At 44.2% G+C, this 21,812-nt stretch overlaps 2 protein-coding genes and 1 pseudogene across 3 annotated transcripts; all 3 read left to right on the forward strand.

Moving 5' to 3' along the window:
- Positions 1-3,071: 3,071 nt before the first annotated feature.
- Positions 3,072-6,799, forward strand: LOC123743448 (heat shock 70 kDa protein). The gene is made up of 2 exons (XM_045720590.1): positions 3,072-3,514; positions 4,558-6,799. The coding sequence occupies exon 2, from the start codon at positions 4,581-4,583 to the stop codon at positions 6,513-6,515; it is 1,935 nt and encodes a 644-aa protein (XP_045576546.1). The 5' UTR covers positions 3,072-3,514; positions 4,558-4,580; the 3' UTR covers positions 6,516-6,799.
- Positions 6,800-11,143: 4,344 nt separating this feature from the next.
- On the forward strand, positions 11,144-11,564 carry LOC106607284 (heat shock 70 kDa protein-like). The gene has a single exon (XM_014204094.2). The coding sequence runs from the start codon at positions 11,202-11,204 to the stop codon at positions 11,547-11,549; it is 348 nt and encodes a 115-aa protein (XP_014059569.2). The 5' UTR covers positions 11,144-11,201; the 3' UTR covers positions 11,550-11,564.
- A 6,110-nt stretch (positions 11,565-17,674) lies between these two features.
- LOC106607282 (heat shock 70 kDa protein-like) lies at positions 17,675-19,992 on the forward strand (annotated as a pseudogene). The gene has a single exon (XR_006770236.1). The product of XR_006770236.1 is annotated as a heat shock 70 kDa protein-like (transcript).
- Positions 19,993-21,812: the final 1,820 nt, after the last annotated feature.

Consider the following 21,812-nt stretch of genomic DNA (forward strand, 5'->3'; position numbering starts at 1 on the left):
CTGTATATAGATTTTTCTACTGTATTATTGATTGTATGTTTTTTTATTCCATGTGTAACTCTGTGTTGTTGTATGTGTCAAACTGCTTTTCTTTATCTTGGCAGGTCGCAGATGCAAATGAGAACTTGTTCTCAACTAGCCTACCTGGTTAAATAAAGGTGAATTAAAAAATAAATAATAATAATAATAATAATTTGGACTACACTTGGAGGACATCCTCCAACCTATCAGAGCTCTTGCAGTAAGAACTAACACGTTTTCCATCCAAAGGATCTGATAATTAATTTAGTACTGAAAGCATAAGCTACAGCTAGCTAGCACTGCAGTGCATAAAGTGTAGTGAGTAGTCGACTCAAAGAGAGAAAGGCAATAGTTGAAGCAGCATAGAGAGAGAGAGAGAGCTAGCTATTTTTAATTTTATTTTTAATTCATCTTAGTCTACCTTTCACTTAGCTATTGCAGCTAATTTAGCCTACCCAAAGAACCTGACTCAAACAGAGAGGAATGCTATTTATGTTAGCTAGCTGGCTAAGGCTATCCAACACTGCAACTCCTCCAAGTCAATGTAAGCTTTTGGTTTTATAAATGTATTGACACCGGGGCCCGCGGGTTTACCTGCTAAACTACTTGCTGTACAGTGTAATGCGTGATTGTACACTTGGGATTGGATTGTGGGTTTACTAATGTGTTGGTTCCATTTTGTTTTGTTTTACTATAACCATAATATGGTGACGATGTAGGTTGTGTAGCGGTTAGTGGTTATGGTGTGAAGGTTTGGCATGGAGAGGTTTTTGTGCCTAGTCACAGATAGCTTTTGTGTTGTGTACTGAAGTCCACAAGTGAAGGGAAAAGGTGAGAGGAGGAAAGCTTGTAGATGTGAGAAGGAATTTTACAACAAGTAAAGTCATAATGCTCTATGTGGCTGCTATGAAATTGAACTGTGTGTGTGGGTGATCAGGGGTGTATTCATTCTGACGATTATGTTGCAAAATGTGTCTTAAACGAAACGAAATGGGGCGGGACCTACCTGAATTTGTCCAATAGAAACTTTCGAAACGTTTTGCAACTGTTTGGACTAAAGATTACACCCCAGATCAGCTAGATGCAGGCAAGAGTATGCAAGGCGGTATTGAGTGTGCCTGTCACCTTGATCACTCCAATTTGTCTCTCGACCTGTACACCTACGGTATAAACTTTCATTTCTAGGCTATAGGTTGTAGCAATCTCTTGATTGGTATAGGACAAATTTGAGTATCATGTAGTAGCCTAAACCTATTGATGTTACTTTGAGCTGGGTGAATGGGAATATGAATGACAGTCATCCAATATGCTGTAATCGAACTACGGCCATGATAATAAAATAAAATCAAAATCAAATCAAATGTATTTATATAGCCCTTCGTACATCAGCTGATATCTCAAAGTGCTGTACAGAAACCCAGCCTAAAACCCCAAACAGCAAGCAATGCATGTGAAAGAAGCACGGTGGCTAGGAAAAACTCCCTAGGAAAAACTCCCTAGAAAGGCCAAAAACCTAGGAAGAAACCCAGAGAGGAACCAGGCTATGAGGGGTGGCCAGTCCTCTTCTGGCTGTGCCGGGTGGATATTATAACAGAACATGGTCAAGATGGTAAAATGTTCATAAATGACCAGCATGGTCAAATAACAATAATCATAGTAGTTGTCGACGGTGCAACAAGCACGTCCGGTGAACAGGTCAGAGTTCCATAGCCGCAGGCAGAACAGTTGAAACTGGAGCAGCAGCACGGCCAGGTGGACTGGGGACAGCAAGGAGTCATCATGCCAGGTAGTCCTGAGGCATGGTCCTAGGGCTCAGGTCCTCCGAGAGAAAGAAAGAAAGAGTGAAAGAGAGAATTAGAGAGAGCAATTTTAAATTCACACAGGACACCGGATAAGACAAGAGAAATACTCCAGATGTAACAGACTGACCCTAGCCCCCCGACACATAAACTACTGCAGCATAAATACTGGAGGCTGAGACAGGAGGGATCAGAAGACACTGTGGCCCCATCCGATGATACCCCCGGACAGGGCCAAACAGGCAGGATATAACCCCACCAACTTTGCCAAAGCACAGCCCCCACACCACTAGAGGGATGTCTCCAACCACCAACTTACCGTCCAAAGACAAGGCCGAGTATAGCCCACAAAGATCTCCGCCACAGCACAACCCAAGGGGGGGCGCCTCCATAATCTTGAACGGCACCAACCGGCCCTGCTGCGTATATAGTGTGAAGTGTGTCCTCATTTAGTAGTTGCATTGTACTGCGGTGCTGTGCGGTATGGTAAGGCAACTTAAAGTGCGTGAAATCATAGTATTTTACTGTCAGCCTTTGTTGCCATTAATGCTCAATTGGACCAGCAGAGGGAATCTTGGAGCACATCTACTCTCATAAGTATCCAGGGCTGAATAGGGCTGAATAAATAAGGTATTTCTGTTTTTATTTTGAATAAATATGCAACAATTTCAAAAAAACTGTTTTTGCTTTGTCATTATAAGGTATTGTGTGTTGATTGATGATGAAAAATAATAATTTCATACATTTTTCGAATAAGGCTGTAAAGTAATAAAATGTGGAAAAAGTCAAGGGGTCTGAATACTTTCCGAATGCAATGTATATTAGCAAATACTTTAGCTACCATTTGTGTTTTTTGTAATTAAAATTCACAGGAGAATGTCACAAGCAGTTCACATTTGCTTAGCATGAACAAGATATCCCCATGATGGTAAGCAAATGTGAACTGATAGACCATCAGTACGGAAAAGGCTAGACTAGAATGGTATAGAACAGAATAGCATTGACTAGAATACAATAGAGAAGGATTAGCCGGCGTGTTCATCATTTGTCTTTCATTTAACAATTAATACTGGATAGCTTAAATATTCTGGCTTTAATAGAAAAAAATGATCTTCCCAGGAGGCACATTAACTTGTGGTGAGTTGCACATACCACCTGTGCAGTAGGCACTCAATTCTCTTACAATACATGTCTATTATTCATTAGTGAGAAAATGTTTATAGACTGACATCTCGTGAACTGTTGAGGAACTGCAGTGTAGCCTATAGACTGAAATGTCGACTGAATAAGGTTGAACCGGATGCTGTTTCATTTGTGTGTAAATTTGAATCATTAACGGTTTTTGATCGTTTTAATCAATACAAATAATGGTTTCACTATTAGTGTGCTGTGTGTGTGCGTTCTGGACAGTTCTCCGCGCCTCCCGAACGCTCTGGAAGAACGAGAACTTTCATTTGCTGTGCTTCCAATGCATACGCCTCGCAGCCTGCGTCATTGCACAGGATTGCTGCGCTCTCATGAGCAATGTAGTCGGAAAGTTCGAGAAATGGCTAGAAATCATGAGTGATATTTTTTAGGCAATGGGGATGGTATATATTCTGGTGAAGTACATTCAGATTCAAACATCGACTCAACGAGAAAGAAAGCAAGAAAAGAGAAGAGACACTTTCAACAGACCTCTACATTCATAAACTGTAAGTAAAGGGAAATTAATTCAGTACCCTATTTTCATAATGGCTGTGAGTTATGAACTTGATAGAATAAAAAATGATGCTATGTTGGTTGTGTGGACATAGCCGATTTAGCTGTAACATTATGCCAGAATATTTGGTTATCTAATGAAGAAATAATATTCTAAAGATAGAATATTATAATAACATGTATTATGTTATTTAATTGGACAGACTAGGCCTACATTCCTTTTTTTGTAGCATATTATTATTTTATTATAAATACTTATTTCTTCATTTTAAGAAAATCTGCTCTAATTCTGTGAAGATAACACAATATTATTCAGGAGTGTTCATAGAAAAAAATGTAGGCCTGTTGTGAAAAGAGTTTCTATGTAATAGATTAACAGAAATGATTGTGTCTGCCATTGTCTTTGTTAAACCCCACTGAATATGTGCCTGGGCAGTATTAGTGTATAACACTAATATATATATATATATATATAAAACACTAATATAACACAAACATTGACAACAGTGTTGTTTTCAGACCTGGGTTCAAATGCTTATTATTGTTTTTCAAGGACATTAAAATACCAGTACATTTTGAAATATAAGTAGTTGAATATTGGAATGTGTTTGGAAATACATTTGGAAAGTATTACCATGTATTTGAAAATACTGAAATACACAGACAAGTGTATTTTAAAATTAAAATATGTAAATATTCCATTCATTTCAACCCAGGATTGTTTGTTTCTAGTTGCATTTGAGATGTATTTGGAGACAAGTATTTGAAAATAGTTTCACATAGTATTTTTTTATTTTTATTATTAGAAAATACTTTCAAATACTTTAAATAGAAGTGGCTACATTATTTGAAAATATTCAAATACATAGAAAATCAGAATTACAAATACTTAAATACGCATGTATTTGAACCCAGGTCAGGTTGTTATTCAAGTATATTTAGGTTGAAATCTCTGTTGGTGGAGATTGACATTACTTGCAGCTAGGTTTTCGTAGAATAATATCAATTTCTAAAATATTATTTCATTAATTTGTAGGCAACTAACTCCAAACCATCAAGATGTCATCAGCTAAAGGCCCGTCTATCGGCATTGACCTGGGCACCACCTACTCCTGTGTGGGGGTGTTCCAGCATGGCAAAGTGGAGATCATCGCCAACGACCAGGGCAACAGGACCACACCCAGCTATGTGGCCTTCACAGACACCGAGAGACTCATCGGAGACGCAGCAAAGAACCAGGTGGCCATGAACCCCAACAACACCGTTTTTGACGCCAAACGCCTGATTGGCCGAAAGTTCAACGATCAGGTCGTGCAAGCCGACATGAAGCACTGGCCCTTCAAGGTGGTCAGCGACGGAGGAAAGCCTAAAGTTCAGGTAGATTACAAAGGTGAGAACAAATCCTTCAACCCAGAGGAGATCTCCTCCATGGTCCTGGTGAAGATGAGGGAGATCGCTGAGGCTTACCTGGGCCAGAAGGTGTCCAATGCAGTCATCACAGTCCCTGCCTACTTCAACGATTCACAGAGACAGGCCACTAAGGACGCTGGAGTGATCGCTGGGCTGAATGTGCTGAGAATCATCAACGAGCCCACTGCGGCAGCCATCGCCTACGGCATGGACAAAGGCATGTCCAGAGAACGCAACGTCCTGATTTTTGACCTGGGTGGGGGCACCTTTGACGTGTCCATCCTGACCATCGAGGATGGGATCTTTGAGGTGAAGGCCACGGCTGGAGACACTCACCTGGGCGGGGAGGACTTTGACAACCGCCTGGTTAGTCACTTTGTGGAGGAGTTCAAGAGGAAACACAAGAAGGACATCAGCCAGAACAAGCGGGCTCTGAGGAGGCTGAGGACAGCCTGCGAGAGGGCCAAGAGAACACTGTCCTCCAGCTCCCAGGCCAGCATTGAGATTGACTCCCTCTTTGAGGGCATCGACTTCTACACCTCCATCACCAGGGCTCGTTTTGAGGAGATGTGTTCCGACCTCTTCAGGGGAACCCTGGAGCCTGTGGAGAAAGCCCTCGGGGATGCCAAGATGGACAAGGCCCAAATCCACGATGTCGTCCTGGTCGGAGGCTCCACCCGGATCCCCAAGGTCCAGAAGCTCCTGCAGGACTTTTTCAACGGCCGAGAGCTAAACAAGAGCATCAACCCAGACGAGGCGGTGGCCTACGGCGCTGCCATCCAGGCGGCCATCTTGTCTGGCGACAAGTCTGAGAACGTCCAGGACCTGCTGCTGCTGGATGTGGCTCCCCTGTCCCTGGGCATCGAAACCGCCGGAGGGGTCATGACCGCCCTGATCAAACGCAACACCACCATCCCATCCAAACAGACCCAGACCTTCACCACTTACTCCGACAACCAGCCCGGGGTCATGATCCAGGTCTATGAGGGAGAGAGAGCCATGACCAAGGACAACAACCTCCTGGGGAAGTTTGAGCTCTCTGGGATCCCCCCTGCCCCACGAGGAGTCCCTCAGATCGAGGTGACCTTTGACATCGACGCCAACGGCATTCTGAACGTATCAGCGGTGGACAAGAGTACGGGCAAAGAGAACAAGATCACCATCACCAACGACAAGGGCCGGCTCAGCAAAGAGGATATTGAGAGGATGGTGCAGGACGCTGACAAATACAAAGCTGAGGATGAAGCACAGAGGGAGAAGATAGCAGCCAAGAACTCCCTGGAGTCGTACGCCTTCAATATGAAGAGCAGCGTGGAGGACGACAACATGAAAGGCAAGATCAGCGAGGAGGACAAAAAGAAAGTGGTGGACAGGTGCGACCAGACCATTTCCTGGTTGGAGAACAACCAGCTGGGTGACAAAGAGGAGTATGAGCATCAGCTAAAGGAGCTGGAGAAAGTATGCCAGCCTATAATTACCAAGCTGTACCAGCAGGGAGGGATGCCCACAGGTTGCTGTGGAGATCAGGCACGGACCAGCTCTGGTGCCAGCTCCCAAGGCCCAACCATTGAAGAGGTTGACTGAAGTGAGGGACTTGTATAAAGGACTTTTCAAAATGCATTAGTATCACTGCATACAATTTGCTATTCAGGAAAAACGTTGTACTTATACTTATTTCTACTGGTTAAAATGTTAATGCATTTTTATGGCTCAGTGCTATTTAGGAAGTGCTCTATATATTTATTGGTTGTACTGTAAAGATGACACTAGATAAACATACTGAAAGATAAAAGAAAACACACTGTAAATCTGTTGTTTCATACCATATTGCATTGCTGGACATTGCAAATAAAATGTATTTAAATATGTTTCTAGGTCAGTTGGCTGTTTTCTTGAATTCCTTCTCATCATAACACATTCAGTATTCACATTTTTATAATATTTTTTTACACAATACCATGAAATATTGTAAACAAAACTTTCTTTGATGACTAAACCACCAGAGATAGGAGAACAAGTGAAGACACCCTAATGGCCACAATGTTTAGCTTATCAACTCTTTATTCAGCGATAACATATGATACAATCACTCTGGTCTTCAAATCAAATTTATTTGTCACATACACATGGTTAGCAGGTGTTAATGCAAGTGTAGCGAAATGCTTGTGCTTCTAGTTCCGACCATGCAGTAATATCTAACAATTAATCTACCAATTCCACAACAACTACCTTGTACACACAAGTGTAAAGGAATGAATATGAATATGTACATAAAAATATATAAATGAGTGATGGCCCAACGGCATAGGCAAGATGTAATAGATGGTATGGAGTACAGTATATACATATGAGATGAGTATTGTAGGGTATGAAAACATATAAAGCAGCATTGTTTAAGGTGGCTAGTGATACATTACATCAGGATGACAAGATGCAGTAGAAGGTGTAGAGTACAGTGTATACATATGAGATGAGTAATGTAGGTTATGAAAACATTATATAAAGTGGCATTGTTTAAAGTGGCTAGTGATACATCTAATTACATCAAGATGGCAAGATGCAGTAGATGGTATGGCGTACAGTATATGCATATGAGATGAATAATGTAGGTTATGTAAACATTATCTAATATAAATAATATAAAGTGGCAAGTGATAAATTGATTTCATCAATTGTCCCATTATTAAAGTGGCTTGAGTTGAGTCAGTATGTTGGCAGCAGCCCCTCAATGTTAGTGATGGCTGTTTAACAGTCTGATGGCCTTGAGATAGAAGCTGTTTTTCAGTCTCTCGGTTCCAGGTTTGATGCACCTGTACTGACCTCGCCTTCTGGATGGTAGTGGGGTGAACAGGCAGTGGCTCGGGTGGTTGCTGTCCTTGATGATCTTTTTGGCCTTCCTGTGACATTGGGTGGTGTAGGTGTCCTGGAGGGCAGGTAGTTTGCACCCGGTGATGCGTTGTGCAGACCTCACTACCCTCTGGAGAGCCTTCCGGTTATGGGCGGAGCAGCTGCCGTACCAGGCGGTGATACAGCCCGACAGGATGCTCTCGATTGTGCATCTGTAAAAGTTTGTGTGACAAGTGTTTTTGGTGACAAGCCGAATTTCTTCAGCCTCCTGAGGTTGAAGAGGCGCTGCTGCGCCTTCTTCACCACGCTGTCTGTGTGGGTGGACCATATCAGTTTGTCCGTGATGTGTATGCCGAGGAACTTAAAACTCTCCACCCTCTCCACTACTGTCCCGTCAATGTAGATAGGGGGCTGCTTCCTCTGCTGTTTCCTGAAGTCCACGATCATCTCTTTTGTTTTCTTGACATTGAGTGTGAGGTTATTTTCCTGACACCACACTCCGAGGGGCCCTCACCTCCTCCCTGTAGGCCGTCTCGTCGTTGTTGGTAATCAAGCCTACCACTGTAGTGTCGTCTGCAAACTTGATGATTGAGTTGGATGCGTGCATGGCCACGCAGTCATGGGTGAACAGGGAGTACAGGAGGGGGCTGAGAACGCACCCTTGTGGGGACCCAGTGTTGAGGATCAGCGGGGTGGAGATGTTGTTACCTACCCTCACCACCTGGGGGCGGCCCGTCAGGAAGTCCAGGACCCAGTTGCACAGGGCGGGGTCGAGACCCAGGGTCTCGAGCTTAATGACGAGTTTGGAGGGTACTATGGTGTTAAATGCTGAGCTGTAATCGATGAACAGCATTCTTACATAGGTAATCCTCTTGTCCAGAGGGGTTAGGGCAGTGTGCAGTGTGATGGCGATTGCGTCGTCTGTGGACCTATTGGGTCGGTAAGCAAATTGGAGTGGGTCTAGGGTGTCAGGTAGGGTGGAGGTGATATGGTCCTTGACTAGTCTGTCAAAGCACTTCATGATGACGGAAGTAAGTGCTACAGGGCGGTAGTCATTTACCTCAGTTACCTTAGCTTTCTTGGGAACAGGAACAATGGTGGCCCTCTTGAAGCATGTGGGGACAGCAGACTGGGATAAGGATTGATTGAATATGACTGTAAACACACCAGCCAGCTGGTCTGCGCATGCTCTGAGGACGCGGCCGGGGATGCCGTCTGGGCCTGCAGCCTTGCGAGGGTTAACACGTTTAAATGTTTTACTGACTCGTTGGCTGCAGTGAAGGAGAGCCCGCAGAAAAAATGTAGGCCTGTTGGGAAAAGAGTTTCTCTGTAATAGATTAGCAGAAATGATTGTGTCTGCCATTGTCTTTGTTAAACCCCACTGAATATCTGCCTGGCCAGTATTAGTGTATTACACTAATATATACTGCTCAAAAAAATAAAGGGAACACTTAAACAACACATCCTAGATCTGAATGAAAGAAATAATCTTATTAAATACTTTTTTCTTTACATAGTTGAATGTGCTGACAACAAAATCACACAAAAATAATCAATGGAAATCCAATTTATCAACCCATGGAGGTCTGGATTTGGAGTCATACTCAAAATTAAAGTGGAAAACCACACTACAGGCTGATCCAACTTTGATGTAATGTCCTTAAAACAAGTCAAAATGAGGCTCAGTAGTGTGTGTGGCCTCCACGTGCCTGTATGACCTCCCTACAACGCCTGGGCATGCTCCTGATGAGGTGGCGGATGGTCTCCTGAGGGATCTCCTCCCAGACCTGGACTAAAGCATCCGCCAACTCCTGGACAGTCTATGGTGCAACGTGGCGTTGGTGGATGGAGCGAGACATGATGTCCCAGATGTGCTCAATTGGATTCAGGTCTGGGGATCAATGCCTTCCTCTTGCAGGAACTGCTGACACATGGAGGGCTGTGCGGCCCCCCAAAGAAATGCCACCCCACACCATGACTGACCCACCGCCAAACCGGTCATGCTGGAGGATGTTGCAGGCAGCAGAACGTTCTCCACGGCGTCTCCAGACTCTGTCACGTCTGTCACGTGCTCAGTGTGAACCTGCTTTCATCTGTGAAGAGCACAGGGCGCCAGTGGCGAATTTTCCAATCTTGGTGTTCTGTGGCAAATGCCAAACGTCCTGCACGGTGTTGGGCTGTAAGCACAACCCCCACCTGTGGATGTCGGGCCCTCATACCACCCTCATGGAATCTGTTTCTGACCGTTTGAGGAGACACATGCACATTTGTGGCCTGCTGGAGGTCATTTTGCAGGGCTCTGGCAGTGCTCCTCCTGCTCCTCCTTGCACAAAGGCGGAGGTAGCGGTCCTGCTGCTGGGTTGTTGCCCTCCTACGGCCTCCTCCACGTCTCCTGATGTACTGGCCTGTCTCCTGGTAGCGCCTCCATGCTCTGGACACTACACTGACAGACACAGCAAACCTTCTTGCCACAGCTCGCATTGATGTGCCATCCTGGATGAGCTGCACTACCTGAGCCACTTGTGTGGGTTGCAGACTCCGTCTCATGCTACCACTAGAGTGAAAGCACCGCCAGCATTCAAAAGTGACCAAAACAGCAGCCAGGAAGCATAGGAACTGAGAAGTGGTCTGTGGTCCCCACCTGCAGAACCACTCCTTTATTGGGGGTGTCTTGCTAATTGCCTATAATTTCCACCTGTTGTCTATTCCATTTGCACAACAGCATGTGAAATTTATTGTCAATCAGTGTTGCTTCCTAAGTGGACAGTTTGATTTCACAGAAGTGTGATTGACTTGGAGTTACATTGTGTTGTTTAAGTGTTCACTTTATTTTTTTGAGCAGTATATATATATAACACTAATATAACACAAACATTGACAACAGTGTTGTTTTCAGACCTGGGTTTAAATGCTTATTGTTGTTTTTCAAGGACTTTAAAATGCCAGTACATTTTGAAATATAAGTAGTTGAAAATTGGAATGTGTTTGGAAATACATTTGGAAAGTATTACCATGTATTTGAAAATACAAAAATTCACAGACAAGTGTATTTTAAAATTTAAATATTTAAATATTCCATGCATTTCAACCCAGGATTGTTTGTTCCTAGTTGCATTTGAAATGTATTTTGAGACAAGTATTTGAAAATAGTTTCAAATAGTATTTAAATAAAATTATTAGAAAATACTTTAAATAGAAGTGGCTACATTATTTGAAAATAATCAAATACATAGAAAATAAAAATTACAAATACTTAAATATGTATGTATTTGAACCCAGGTCAGGTTGTTATTCAAGTATATTTAGGTTGACATCTCTGTTGGTGGAGATTGACATTACTTGCAGCTAGGTTTTCGTAGAATAATATCAATTTCTAAAATATTATTTCATTAATTTGTAGGCAACTAACTCCAAACCATCAAGATGTCATCAGCTAAAGGCCCGTCTATCGGCATTGACCTGGGCACCACCTACTCCTGTGTGGGGGTGTTCCAGCATGGCAAAGTGGAGATCATCGCCAACGACCAGGGCAACAGGACCACACCCAGCTATGTGGCCTTCACAGACACCGAGAGACTCATCGGAGACGCAGCAAAGAACCAGGTGGCCATGAACCCCAACAACACCGTTTTTGACGCCAAACGCCTGATTGGCCGAAAGTTCAACGATCAGGTCGTGCAAGCCGACATGAAGCACTGGCCCTTCAAGGTGGTCAGCGACGGAGGAAAGCCTAAAGTTCAGGTAGATTACAAAGGTGAGAACAAATCCTGATACAATCATAATAATACAATCACTATGATCCTTCTTGGAAAAAGAGGCACAAATTCAATTCTGGCACATAGAAAAAAAACAATTACAGGTCACATTTTTCCTTTGTGCTAATTGGTGTCAAGCTCAGAGAACCAACTACTGTATAATTATTTGATTTTGAAGTATTTAAACTGGAACTGACAGCATTTGAACTACTTTGCAGATATGAAACAAACGGACAATCATAATATCAGTAAAACATATCAAATTCCCAGTTTATGCTTCAAAACCAACTTTATAAGAGGTTTTAAAAATAGGTTCTATTTGACTCAAAATTCCATGTTGTACAGTAAGGCATTGTTGGCAGAATAGATGGATGCAGTTCAATGCATGATTAATATAATTCACCAATACATTTCTTGGTAGTCCAAATAATATTTTGATCAGGTTGTAAATTATGGCTGGCCTAGTACATTGTTTGCTGCCGCCACCCATTCGGGATGCAGTGTTTCAGTTTCAATGACTTGATATTTTGAACAAAAAACGGACGACTGTAAATAAGGCTGGGAATGTCAATACAATGCAACTATAAGGTGTTATATTATGCATATCTGCAAGCGTAGCAGCAAAGGCTGGACAAATTCTTTATCTATTTTGTTTAAAAACGTTAAGATGCTATATACAGCATATCTACATAAGTGGACATTATAAAGGGCTATATTTTTTCTAATAAAACAATGGCCAGTTTAGTCACAGTTACACGTTGTTGTGTATAAGAAATAGCCTATGTCTGGCGAATTCATTGGGTACATTGACTTCAATAATTCAAAACCTAGGAGCCTCGTGGTTCTCACCCCATTCCATAGACTTACACAATGCCCGAGGATCCCAACAGGTCCCTCAGGCGCGACGTCCCCTGACGGCCCATTTTGCTAACCGCCGCCTGCTAGCTATCTATAGCATATTGGACTGTTAGCTGATCCACCGGCCAGTTTCTTGGACCACGATGCCAATTTTGCCAATTGGACTTGGACCCCTCTGCTACTTGGAACCCTACAAATTCCACGACTGGTCTATCGATGTCACTGCACGAGGAGGCAAAAACAGACTTTTCCCCCATCGCGACGTCCCTCTAAGGCCTATATGCTAGCTTGCTAGCCCCAGCCTGCTAACTGCTAGCTTGCTAGCACCGGCCTGCTAACTGTCTGAATCGTCGTGTCCCCAGCCAGCCCAACCACTCACTGGACCCATACGATCACTTGGCTACGCATGCCTCTCCCTAATATCAATATCAATATGCCTTGTACATTACTGTCCTGGTTAGTGAGTACTGTCTTATTTCACTGTAGAGCCTATAGCCCTGCTCAAAATGCCTTAACCTTAACCAACCATGTTGTTCCACCTCCCACATGTGCGATGACATCACCTGGTTTAAAAGTCTCTAGAGACTATATCTCTCTCTTCATTACTCAATACCTAGGATGTCTTAGCCATGTCTGAATCCTGGCTAAGGAAAACCACCAAAAACGCTGAAATTTCCATCCCTAACTATAACGTTTTCCACCAAGATAGAACTGCCAAAGGGGGCGGTGTTGCAATCCACTGCAGAGATAGCCTGCAGAGTTCTATCTTATTATCAAGGTCTGTACTAAAACAATTCAAGCTTCTACTTCTAAAAATGTACCTTTCCAGAAACAAGTCTCTCACTGTTGAAGCTTGCTATAGACCACCCTCTGCCCCCAGCTGTGCCCTGGACACCATATGTGAATTGATTGCCCCCCATCTATCTTCTGAACTCGTGCTGCTAGGTGACCTAAACTGGGACATCCTTAACACCCCGGCCATCCTACAATCTAAGTTTGATGCCCTCAATCTCACACAAATTATCAATGAACCTACCAGGTACAACCCCAAATCCGTAAACACGGGCACCCTCATAGATATCATCCTAACTAACTCGCCCTCCAAATACACCTCTGCTGTTCTCAACCAAGATCTCAGCGATCACTGCCTCATTGCCTGCATCCTTAATGGGTCTGCGGTCAAACGACCACCCCTCATCACTGTCAAACGCTCCCTAAAACACTTCTGCGAACAGGCCTTTCTAATTGACCTGGAATGACATTGACCTCATCCCGTCTGCAGAGGATGCCTGGTTATTCTTAAATAAGCAGGCTCCATTCAAAGAAATGTAGAACTAAATAGATATAGCACTTGGTTCCCTCCAGACCTGTCTTCCCGTACCTCTCTTATCCTACCTCATTTGCACATGCTGTATATAGATTTTTCTACTGTATTATTGATTGTATGTTTTTTTATTCCATGTGTAACTCTGTGTTGTTGTATGTGTCGAACTGCTTTTCTTTATCTTGGCAGGTCGCAGATGCAAATGAGAACTTGTTCTCAACTAGCCTACCTGGTTAAATAAAGGTGAAATTACATTTACATTTACATTTACATTTAAGTCATTTAGCAGACGCTCTTATCCAGAGCGACTTACAAATTGGTGCATTCACCTTATGATATCCAGTGGAACAACCACTTTACAATAGTGCATCTAAATCTTTTAAGGGGGGGGTTAGAAGGATTACTTTATCCTATCCTAGGTATTCCTTAAAGAGGTGGGGTTTCAGGTGTCTCCGGAAGGTGGTGATTGACTCCACTGTCCTGGCGTCGTGAGGGAACTTGTTCCACCATTGGGGTGCCAGAGCAGCGAACAGTTTTGACTGGACTGAGCGGGAACTGTGCTTCCTCAGAGGTAGGGGGGCCAGCAGGCCAGAGGTGGATGAACGCAGTGCCCTTGTTTGGGTGTAGGGCCTGATCAGAGCCTGAAGGTATGGAGGTGCCGTTCCCTTCACAGCTCCGTAGGCAATCACCATGGTCTTGTAGCGGATGCGAGCTTCAACTGGAAGCCAGTGGAGAGAGCGGAGGAGCGGGGTGACGTGAGAGAACTTGGGAAGGTTGAACACCAGACGGGCTGCGGCGTTCTGGATGAGTTGTAGGGGTTTAATGGCACAGGCAGGGAGCCCAGCCAACAGCGAGTTGCAGTAATCCAGACGGGAGATGACAAGTGCCTGGATTAGGACCTGCGCCGCTTCCTGTGTGAGGCAGGGTCGTACTCTGCGAATGTTGTAGAGCATGAACCTACAGGATCGGGTCACCACCTTGATGTTAGTGGAGAACGACAGGGTGTTGTCCAGGATCACGCCAAGGTTCTTAGCACTCTGGGAGGAGGACACAAGGGAGTTGTCAACCGTGATGGCGAGATCATGGAACGGGCAGTCCTTCCCCGGGAGGAAGAGCAGCTCCGTCTTGCCGAGGTTCAGCTTGAGCTGGTGATCCGTCATCCACACTGATATGTCTGACAGACATGCAGAGATGCGATTCGCCGCCTGGTTATCAGAAGGGGGAAAGGAGAAGATTAATTGTTTGTCGTCTGCATAGCAATGATAGGAGAGACCATGTGAGGATATGACAGAGCCAAGTGACTTGGTGTATAGCGAGAATAGGAGAGGGCCTAGAACAGAGCCCTGGCGGACACCAGTGGTGAGAGCGCATGGTGCGGAGACAGATTCTCGCCACGCCACCTGGTAGGAGCGACCTGTCAGGTAGGACGCAATCCAAGCGTGGGCCGCGCCGGAGATACCCAACTCGGAGAGGGTGGAGAGGAGGATCTGATGGTTCACAGTATCAAAGGCAGCAGTTAGGTCTAGAAGGATGAGAGCAGAGGAGAGAGAGTTAGCTTTAGCAGTGCGGAGAGCCTCCGTGACACAGAGAAGAGCAGTCTCAGTTGAATGCCCAGTCTTGAAACCTGACTGATTAGGATCAAGAAGGTCATTCTGAGAGAGATAGCAGGAGAGCTGGCCAAGGACGGCACGTTCAAGAGTTTTGGAGAGAAAAGAAAGAAGGGATACTGGTCTGTAGTTGTTGACATCGGAGGGATCGAGTGTAGGTTTTTTCAGAAGGGGTGCAACTCTCGCTCTCTTGAAGACGGAAGGGACGTAGCCAGCGGTCAAGGATGAGTTGATGAGCGAGGTGATGAAGGGGAGAAGGTCTCCGGAAATGGTCTGGAGAAGAGAGGAGGGGATAGGGTCAAGTGGGCAGGTTGTTGGGCGGCCGGCCGTCACAAGACGCGAGATTTCATTTGGAGAGAGAGGGGAGAAAGAGGTCAAAGCACAGGGTAGGGCAGTGTGAGCAGGACCAGCGGTGTCGTTTGACTTAGCAAACGAGGATCGGATATCGTCAACCTTCTTTTCAAAATGGTTGACGAAGTCATCCGCAGAGACGGAGGAGGGGGGGGGAGGGGGAGGAGGATTCAGGAGGGAGGAGAAGGTAGCAAAGAGCTTCCTAGGGTTAGAGGCAGATGCTTGGAATTTAGAGTGGTAGAAAGTGGCTTTAGCAGCAGAGACAGAAGAGGAGAATGTAGAGAGGAGGGAGTGAAAGGATGCCAGGTCCGCAGGGAGGCGAAATAAAATATATGAAAGATATGAAATAAAAAATAAATAATAATAATAATAATTTGGACTACACCTGGAGGACATCCTCCAACCTATCAGAGCTCTTGCAGTAAGAACGAACAAGTTTTCCATCCAAAGGATCTAATAATTAATTTAGTACTGAAAGCATAAGCTACAGCTAGCTAGCACTGCAGTGCATAAAGTGTAGTGAGTAGTTGACTCAAAGAGAGAAAGGCAATAGTTGAAGCAGCATAGAGAGAGAGAGAGAGAGAGAGAGAGAGAGAGCTAGCTATTTTTAATTTTATTTTTAATTAATCTTAGTCTACCTTTCACTTAGCTATTGCAGCTAATTTAGCCTACCCAAAGAACCTGACTCAAACAGAGAGGAATGCTATTTATGTTAGCTAGCTGGCTAAGGCTATCCAACACTGCAACTCTTCCAAGTCAATGTAAGCTTTTGGTTTTATAAATGTATTGACACCGGGGCCCACGGGTTTACCTGCTAAACTACTTGCTGTACAGTGTAATGCGTGATTGTACACTTGGGATTGGATTGTGGGTTTACTAATGTGTTGGTTCCATTTTGTTTTGTTTTACTATAACCATAATATGGTGACGATGTAGGTTGTGTAGCGGTTAGTGGTTATGGTGTGAAGGTTTGGCATGGAGAGGTTTTTGTGCCTAGTCACAGATAGCTTTTGTGTTGTGTACTGAAGTCCACAAGTGAAGGGAAAAGGTGAGAGGAGGAAAGCTTGTAGATGTGAGAAGGAATTTTACAACAAGTAAAGTCATAATGCTCTATGTGGCTGCTATGAAATTGAACTGTGTGTGTGGGTGATCAGGGGTGTATTCATTCTGACGATTATGTTGCAAAATGTGTCTTAAACGAAACGAAATGGGGCGGGACCTACCTGAATTTGTCCAATAGAAACTTTAGAAACGTTTTGCAACTGTTTGGACTAAAGATTACACCCCAGATCAGCTAGATGCAGGCAAGAGTGTGCAAGGCGGTATTGAATGTGCCTGTCACCTTGATCACTCCAATTTGTCTCTTGACCTGTAAGCCTACGGTATAAACTTTCATTTCTAGGCTATAGGTTGTAGCAATCTCTTGATTGGTATAGGACAAATTTGAGTATCATGTAGTAGCCTAAACCTATTGATGTTACTTTGAGCTGGGTGAATGGGAATATGAATGACAGTCATCCAATATGCTGTAATCGAACTACGGCCATGATAATAAAATAAAATAAAAATCAAATCAAATTTATTTATATAGCCCTTCGTACATCAGCTGACATTAAAATACCAGTACATTTTGAAATATAAGTAGTTGAATATTGGAATGTGTTTGGAAATACATTTGGAAAGTATTACCATGTATTTGAAAATACTCAAATACACAGACAAGTGTATTTTAAAATTAAAATATTTAAATATTCCATGCATTTGAACCCAACATTGATTGTTCCTAGGTGTTTTTGAAATGTATTTGGAGACAAGTATTTGAAAATAGTTTCAAATAGTATTTAAATAAACATTTAAAATACTTTAAATAGAAGTGGCTACATTATTTGAAAATAATCAAATACATAGAAAATCAGAATTACAAATACTTAAATACGCATGTATTTGAACCCAGGTCAGGTTGTTATTCAAGTATATTTAGGTTGAAATCTCTGTTGGTGGAGATTGACATTACTTGCAGCTAGGTTTTCGTAGAATAATATCAATTTCTAAAATATTATTTCATTAATTTGTAGGCAACTAACTCCAAACCATCAAGATGTCATCAGCTAAAGGCCCGTCTATCGGCATTGACCTGGGCACCACCTACTCCTGTGTGGGGGTGTTCCAGCATGGCAAAGTGGAGATCATCGCCAACGACCAGGGCAACAGGACCACACCCAGCTATGTGGCCTTCACAGACACCGAGAGACTCATCGGAGACGCAGCAAAGAACCAGGTGGCCATGAACCCCAACAACACCGTTTTTGACGCCAAACGCCTGATTGGCCGAAAGTTCAACGATCAGGTCGTGCAAGCCGACATGAAGCACTGGCCCTTCAAGGTGGTCAGCGACGGAGGAAAGCCTAAAGTTCAGGTAGATTACAAAGGTGAGAACAAATCCTTCAACCCAGAGGAGATCTCCTCCATGGTCCTGGTGAAGATGAGGGAGATCGCTGAGGCTTACCTGGGCCAGAAGGTGTCCAATGCAGTCATCACAGTCCCTGCCTACTTCAACGATTCACAGAGACAGGCCACTAAGGACGCTGGAGTGATCGCTGGGCTGAATGTGCTGAGAATCATCAACGAGCCCACTGCGGCAGCCATCGCCCCACGGCATGGACAAAGGCATGTCCAGGGAACGCAACGTCCTGATTTTTGACCTGGGTGGGGGCACCTTTGACGTGTCCATCCTGACCATCGAGGATGGGATCTTTGAGGTGAAGGCCACGGCTGGAGACACTCACCTGGGCGGGGAGGACTTTGACAACCGCCTGGTTAGTCACTTTGTGGAGGAGTTCAAGAGGAAACACAAGAAGGACATCAGCCAGAACAAGCGGGCTCTGAGGAGGCTGAGGACAGCCTGCGAGAGGGCCAAGAGAACACTGTCCTCCAGCTCCCAGGCCAGCATTGAGATTGACTCCCTCTTTGAGGGCATCGACTTCTACACCTCCATCACCAGGGCTCGTTTTGAGGAGATGTGTTCCGACCTCTTCAGGGGAACCCTGGAGCCTGTGGAGAAAGCCCTCGGGGATGCCAAGATGGACAAGGCCCAAATCCACGACGTCGTCCTGGTCGGAGGCTCCACCCGGATCCCCAAGGTCCAGAAGCTTCTGCAGGACTTTTTCAACGGCCGAGAGCTAAACAAAAGCATCAACCCAGACGAGGCGGTGGCCTACGGCGCTGCCATCCAGGCGGCCATCTTGTCTGGCGACAAGTCTGAGAACGTCCAGGACCTGCTGCTGCTGGATGTGGCTCCCCTGTCCCTGGGCATCGAAACCGCCGGAGGGGTCATGACCGCCCTGATCAAACGCAACACCACCATCCCATCCAAACAGACCCAGACCTTCACCACTTACTCCGACAACCAGCCCGGGGTCATGATCCAGGTCTATGAGGGAGAGAGAGCCATGACCAAGGACAACAACCTCCTGGGGAAGTTTGAGCTCTCTGGGATCCCCCCTGCCCCACGAGGAGTCCCTCAGATCGAGGTGACCTTTGACATCGACGCCAACGGCATTCTGAACGTATCAGCGGTGGACAAGAGTACGGGCAAAGAGAACAAGATCACCATCACCAACGACAAGGGCCGGCTCAGCAAAGAGGATATTGAGAGGATGGTGCAGGACGCTGACAAATACAAAGCTGAGGATGAAGCACAGAGGGAGAAGATAGCAGCCAAGAACTCCCCTGGAGTCGTACGCCTTCAATATGAAGAGCAGCGTGGAGGACGACAACATGAAAGGCAAGATCAGCGAGGAGGACAAAAAGAAAGTGGTGGACAGGTGCGACCAGACCATTTCCTGGTTGGAGAACAACCAGCTGGGTGACAAAGAGGAGTATGAGCATCAGCTAAAGGAGCTGGAGAAAGTATGCCAGCCTATAATTACCAAGCTGTACCAGCAGGGAGGGATGCCCACAGGTTGCTGTGGAGATCAGGCACGGACCAGCTCTGGTGCCAGCTCCCAAGGCCCAACCATTGAAGAGGTTGACTGAAGTGAGGGACTTGTATAAAGGACTTTTCAAAATGCATTAGTATCACTGCATACAATTTGCAATTCAGGAAAAACGTTGTACTTATACTTATTTCTACTGGTTAAAATGTTAATGCATTTTTATGGCTCAGTGCTATTTCGGAAGTGCTCTATATATTTATTGGTTGTACTGTAAAGATGACACTAGATAAACATACTGAAAGATAAAAGAAAACACACTGTAAATCTGTTGTTTCATACCATATTGCATTGCTGGACATTGCAAATAAAATGTATTTAAATATGTTTCTAGGTCAGTTGGCTGTTTTCTTGAATTCCTTCTCATCATAACGCATTCAGTATTCACATTTTTATAATAGTTTTTTACACAATACCATGAAATATTGTAAACAAAACTTTCATTGATGACTAAACCACCAGAGATAGGAGAACAAGTGAAGACACCCTAATGGCCCCAATGTTTAGTTTATCTACTCTTTATTCTGCGATAACATATGATACAATCACTATGATCCTTCTTGGAAAAAGAGGCACAAATTCAATTCTGGCACATAGAAAAAAAACAATTACATGTCACATTTTTCCTTTGTGCTAATTGGTGTCAAGCTCAGAGAACCAACTACTGTATAATTATTTGATTTTGAAGTATTTAAACTGGACCTGACAGCATTTGAACTACTTTGCAGATATGAAACAAACGGACAATCATAATATCAGTAAAACATATCAAATTCCCAGTTTATGCTTCAAAACCAACTTTATAAGAGGTTTTAAAAATAGGTTCTATTTGACTCAAAATTCCATGTTGTACAGTAAGGCATTGTTGGCAGAATAGATTGATGCAGTTCAATGCATGATTAATATAATTCACCAATACATTTCTTGGTAGTCCAAATAATATTTTGATCAGGTTGTAAATTATGGCTGGCCTAGTACATTGTTTGCTGCCGCCACCCATTCGGGATGCAGTGTTTCAGTTTCAATGACTTGATATTTTGAACAAAAAAACGGACGACTGTAAATAAGGCTGGGAATGTCAATACAATGCAACTATAAGGTGTTATATTATGCATATCTGCAAGCGTAGCAGCAAAGGCTGGACAAATTCTTTATCTATTTTGTTTAAAAACGTTAAGATGCTATAAACAGCATATGTACATAAGTGGACATTATAAAGGGCTATATTTTTTCTAATAAAACAATGGCCAGTTTAGTCACAGTTACACGTTGTTGTGTAAAAGAAATAGCCTATGTCTGGCGAATTCATTGGGTACATTGACTTCAATAATTCAAAACCTAGGAGCCTCGTGGTTCTCACCCCATTCCATAGACTTACACAATGCCCGAGGATCCCAACAGGTCCCTCAGGCGCGACGTCCCCTGAAGGCCCATTTTGCTAACCGCCGCCTGCTAGCTATCTATAGCATATTGGACTGTTAGCTGATCCACCGGCCAGTTTCTTGGACCACGATGCCAATTTTGCCAATTGGACTTGGACCCCTCTGATACTTGGAACCCTACAAATTCCACGACTGGTCTATCGACGTTACTGCACGAGGAGGCAAAAACAGACTTTTCCCCCATCGCGACGTCCCTCTAAGGCCTATATGCTAGCTTGCTAGCCCCAGCCTGCTAACTGCTAGCTTGCTAGCACCGGCCTGCTAACTGTCTGAATCGCCGTGTCCCCAGCCAGCCCAACCACTCACTGGACCCATACGATCACTTGGCTACGCATGCCTCTCCCTAATATCAATATCAATATGCCTTGTACATTACTGTCCTGGTTAGTGAGTACTGTCTTATTTCACTGTAGAGCCTATAGCCCTGCTCAATATGCCTTAACCTTAACCAACCATGTTGTTCCACCTCCCACATGTGCGATGACATCACCTGGTTTAAAAGTCTCTAGAGACTATATCTCTCTTCATTTCTCAATGCCTAGGATGTCTTAGCCGTGTCTGAATCCTAGCTAAGGAAAACCACCAAAAACGCTGAAATTTCCATCCCTAACTATAACATTTTCCGCCAAGATAGAACAGCCAAAGGGGGCGGTGTTGCAATCTACTGCAGAGATAGCCTGCAGAGTTCTATCTTATTATCAAGGT

This window comes from Salmo salar, chromosome ssa06 (assembly GCF_905237065.1).
Source record: "Salmo salar chromosome ssa06, Ssal_v3.1, whole genome shotgun sequence".
Taxonomy (NCBI): domain Eukaryota; kingdom Metazoa; phylum Chordata; class Actinopteri; order Salmoniformes; family Salmonidae; genus Salmo; species Salmo salar.

Excerpts from the sequence above, each read along its gene's own strand:
- LOC123743448 (XM_045720590.1), top strand. The coding sequence starts at position 4,581 with ATGTCATCAGCTAAAGGCCCGTCTATCGGCATTGACCTGGGCACCACC.
- LOC106607284 (XM_014204094.2), top strand. The coding sequence starts at position 11,202 with ATGTCATCAGCTAAAGGCCCGTCTATCGGCATTGACCTGGGCACCACC.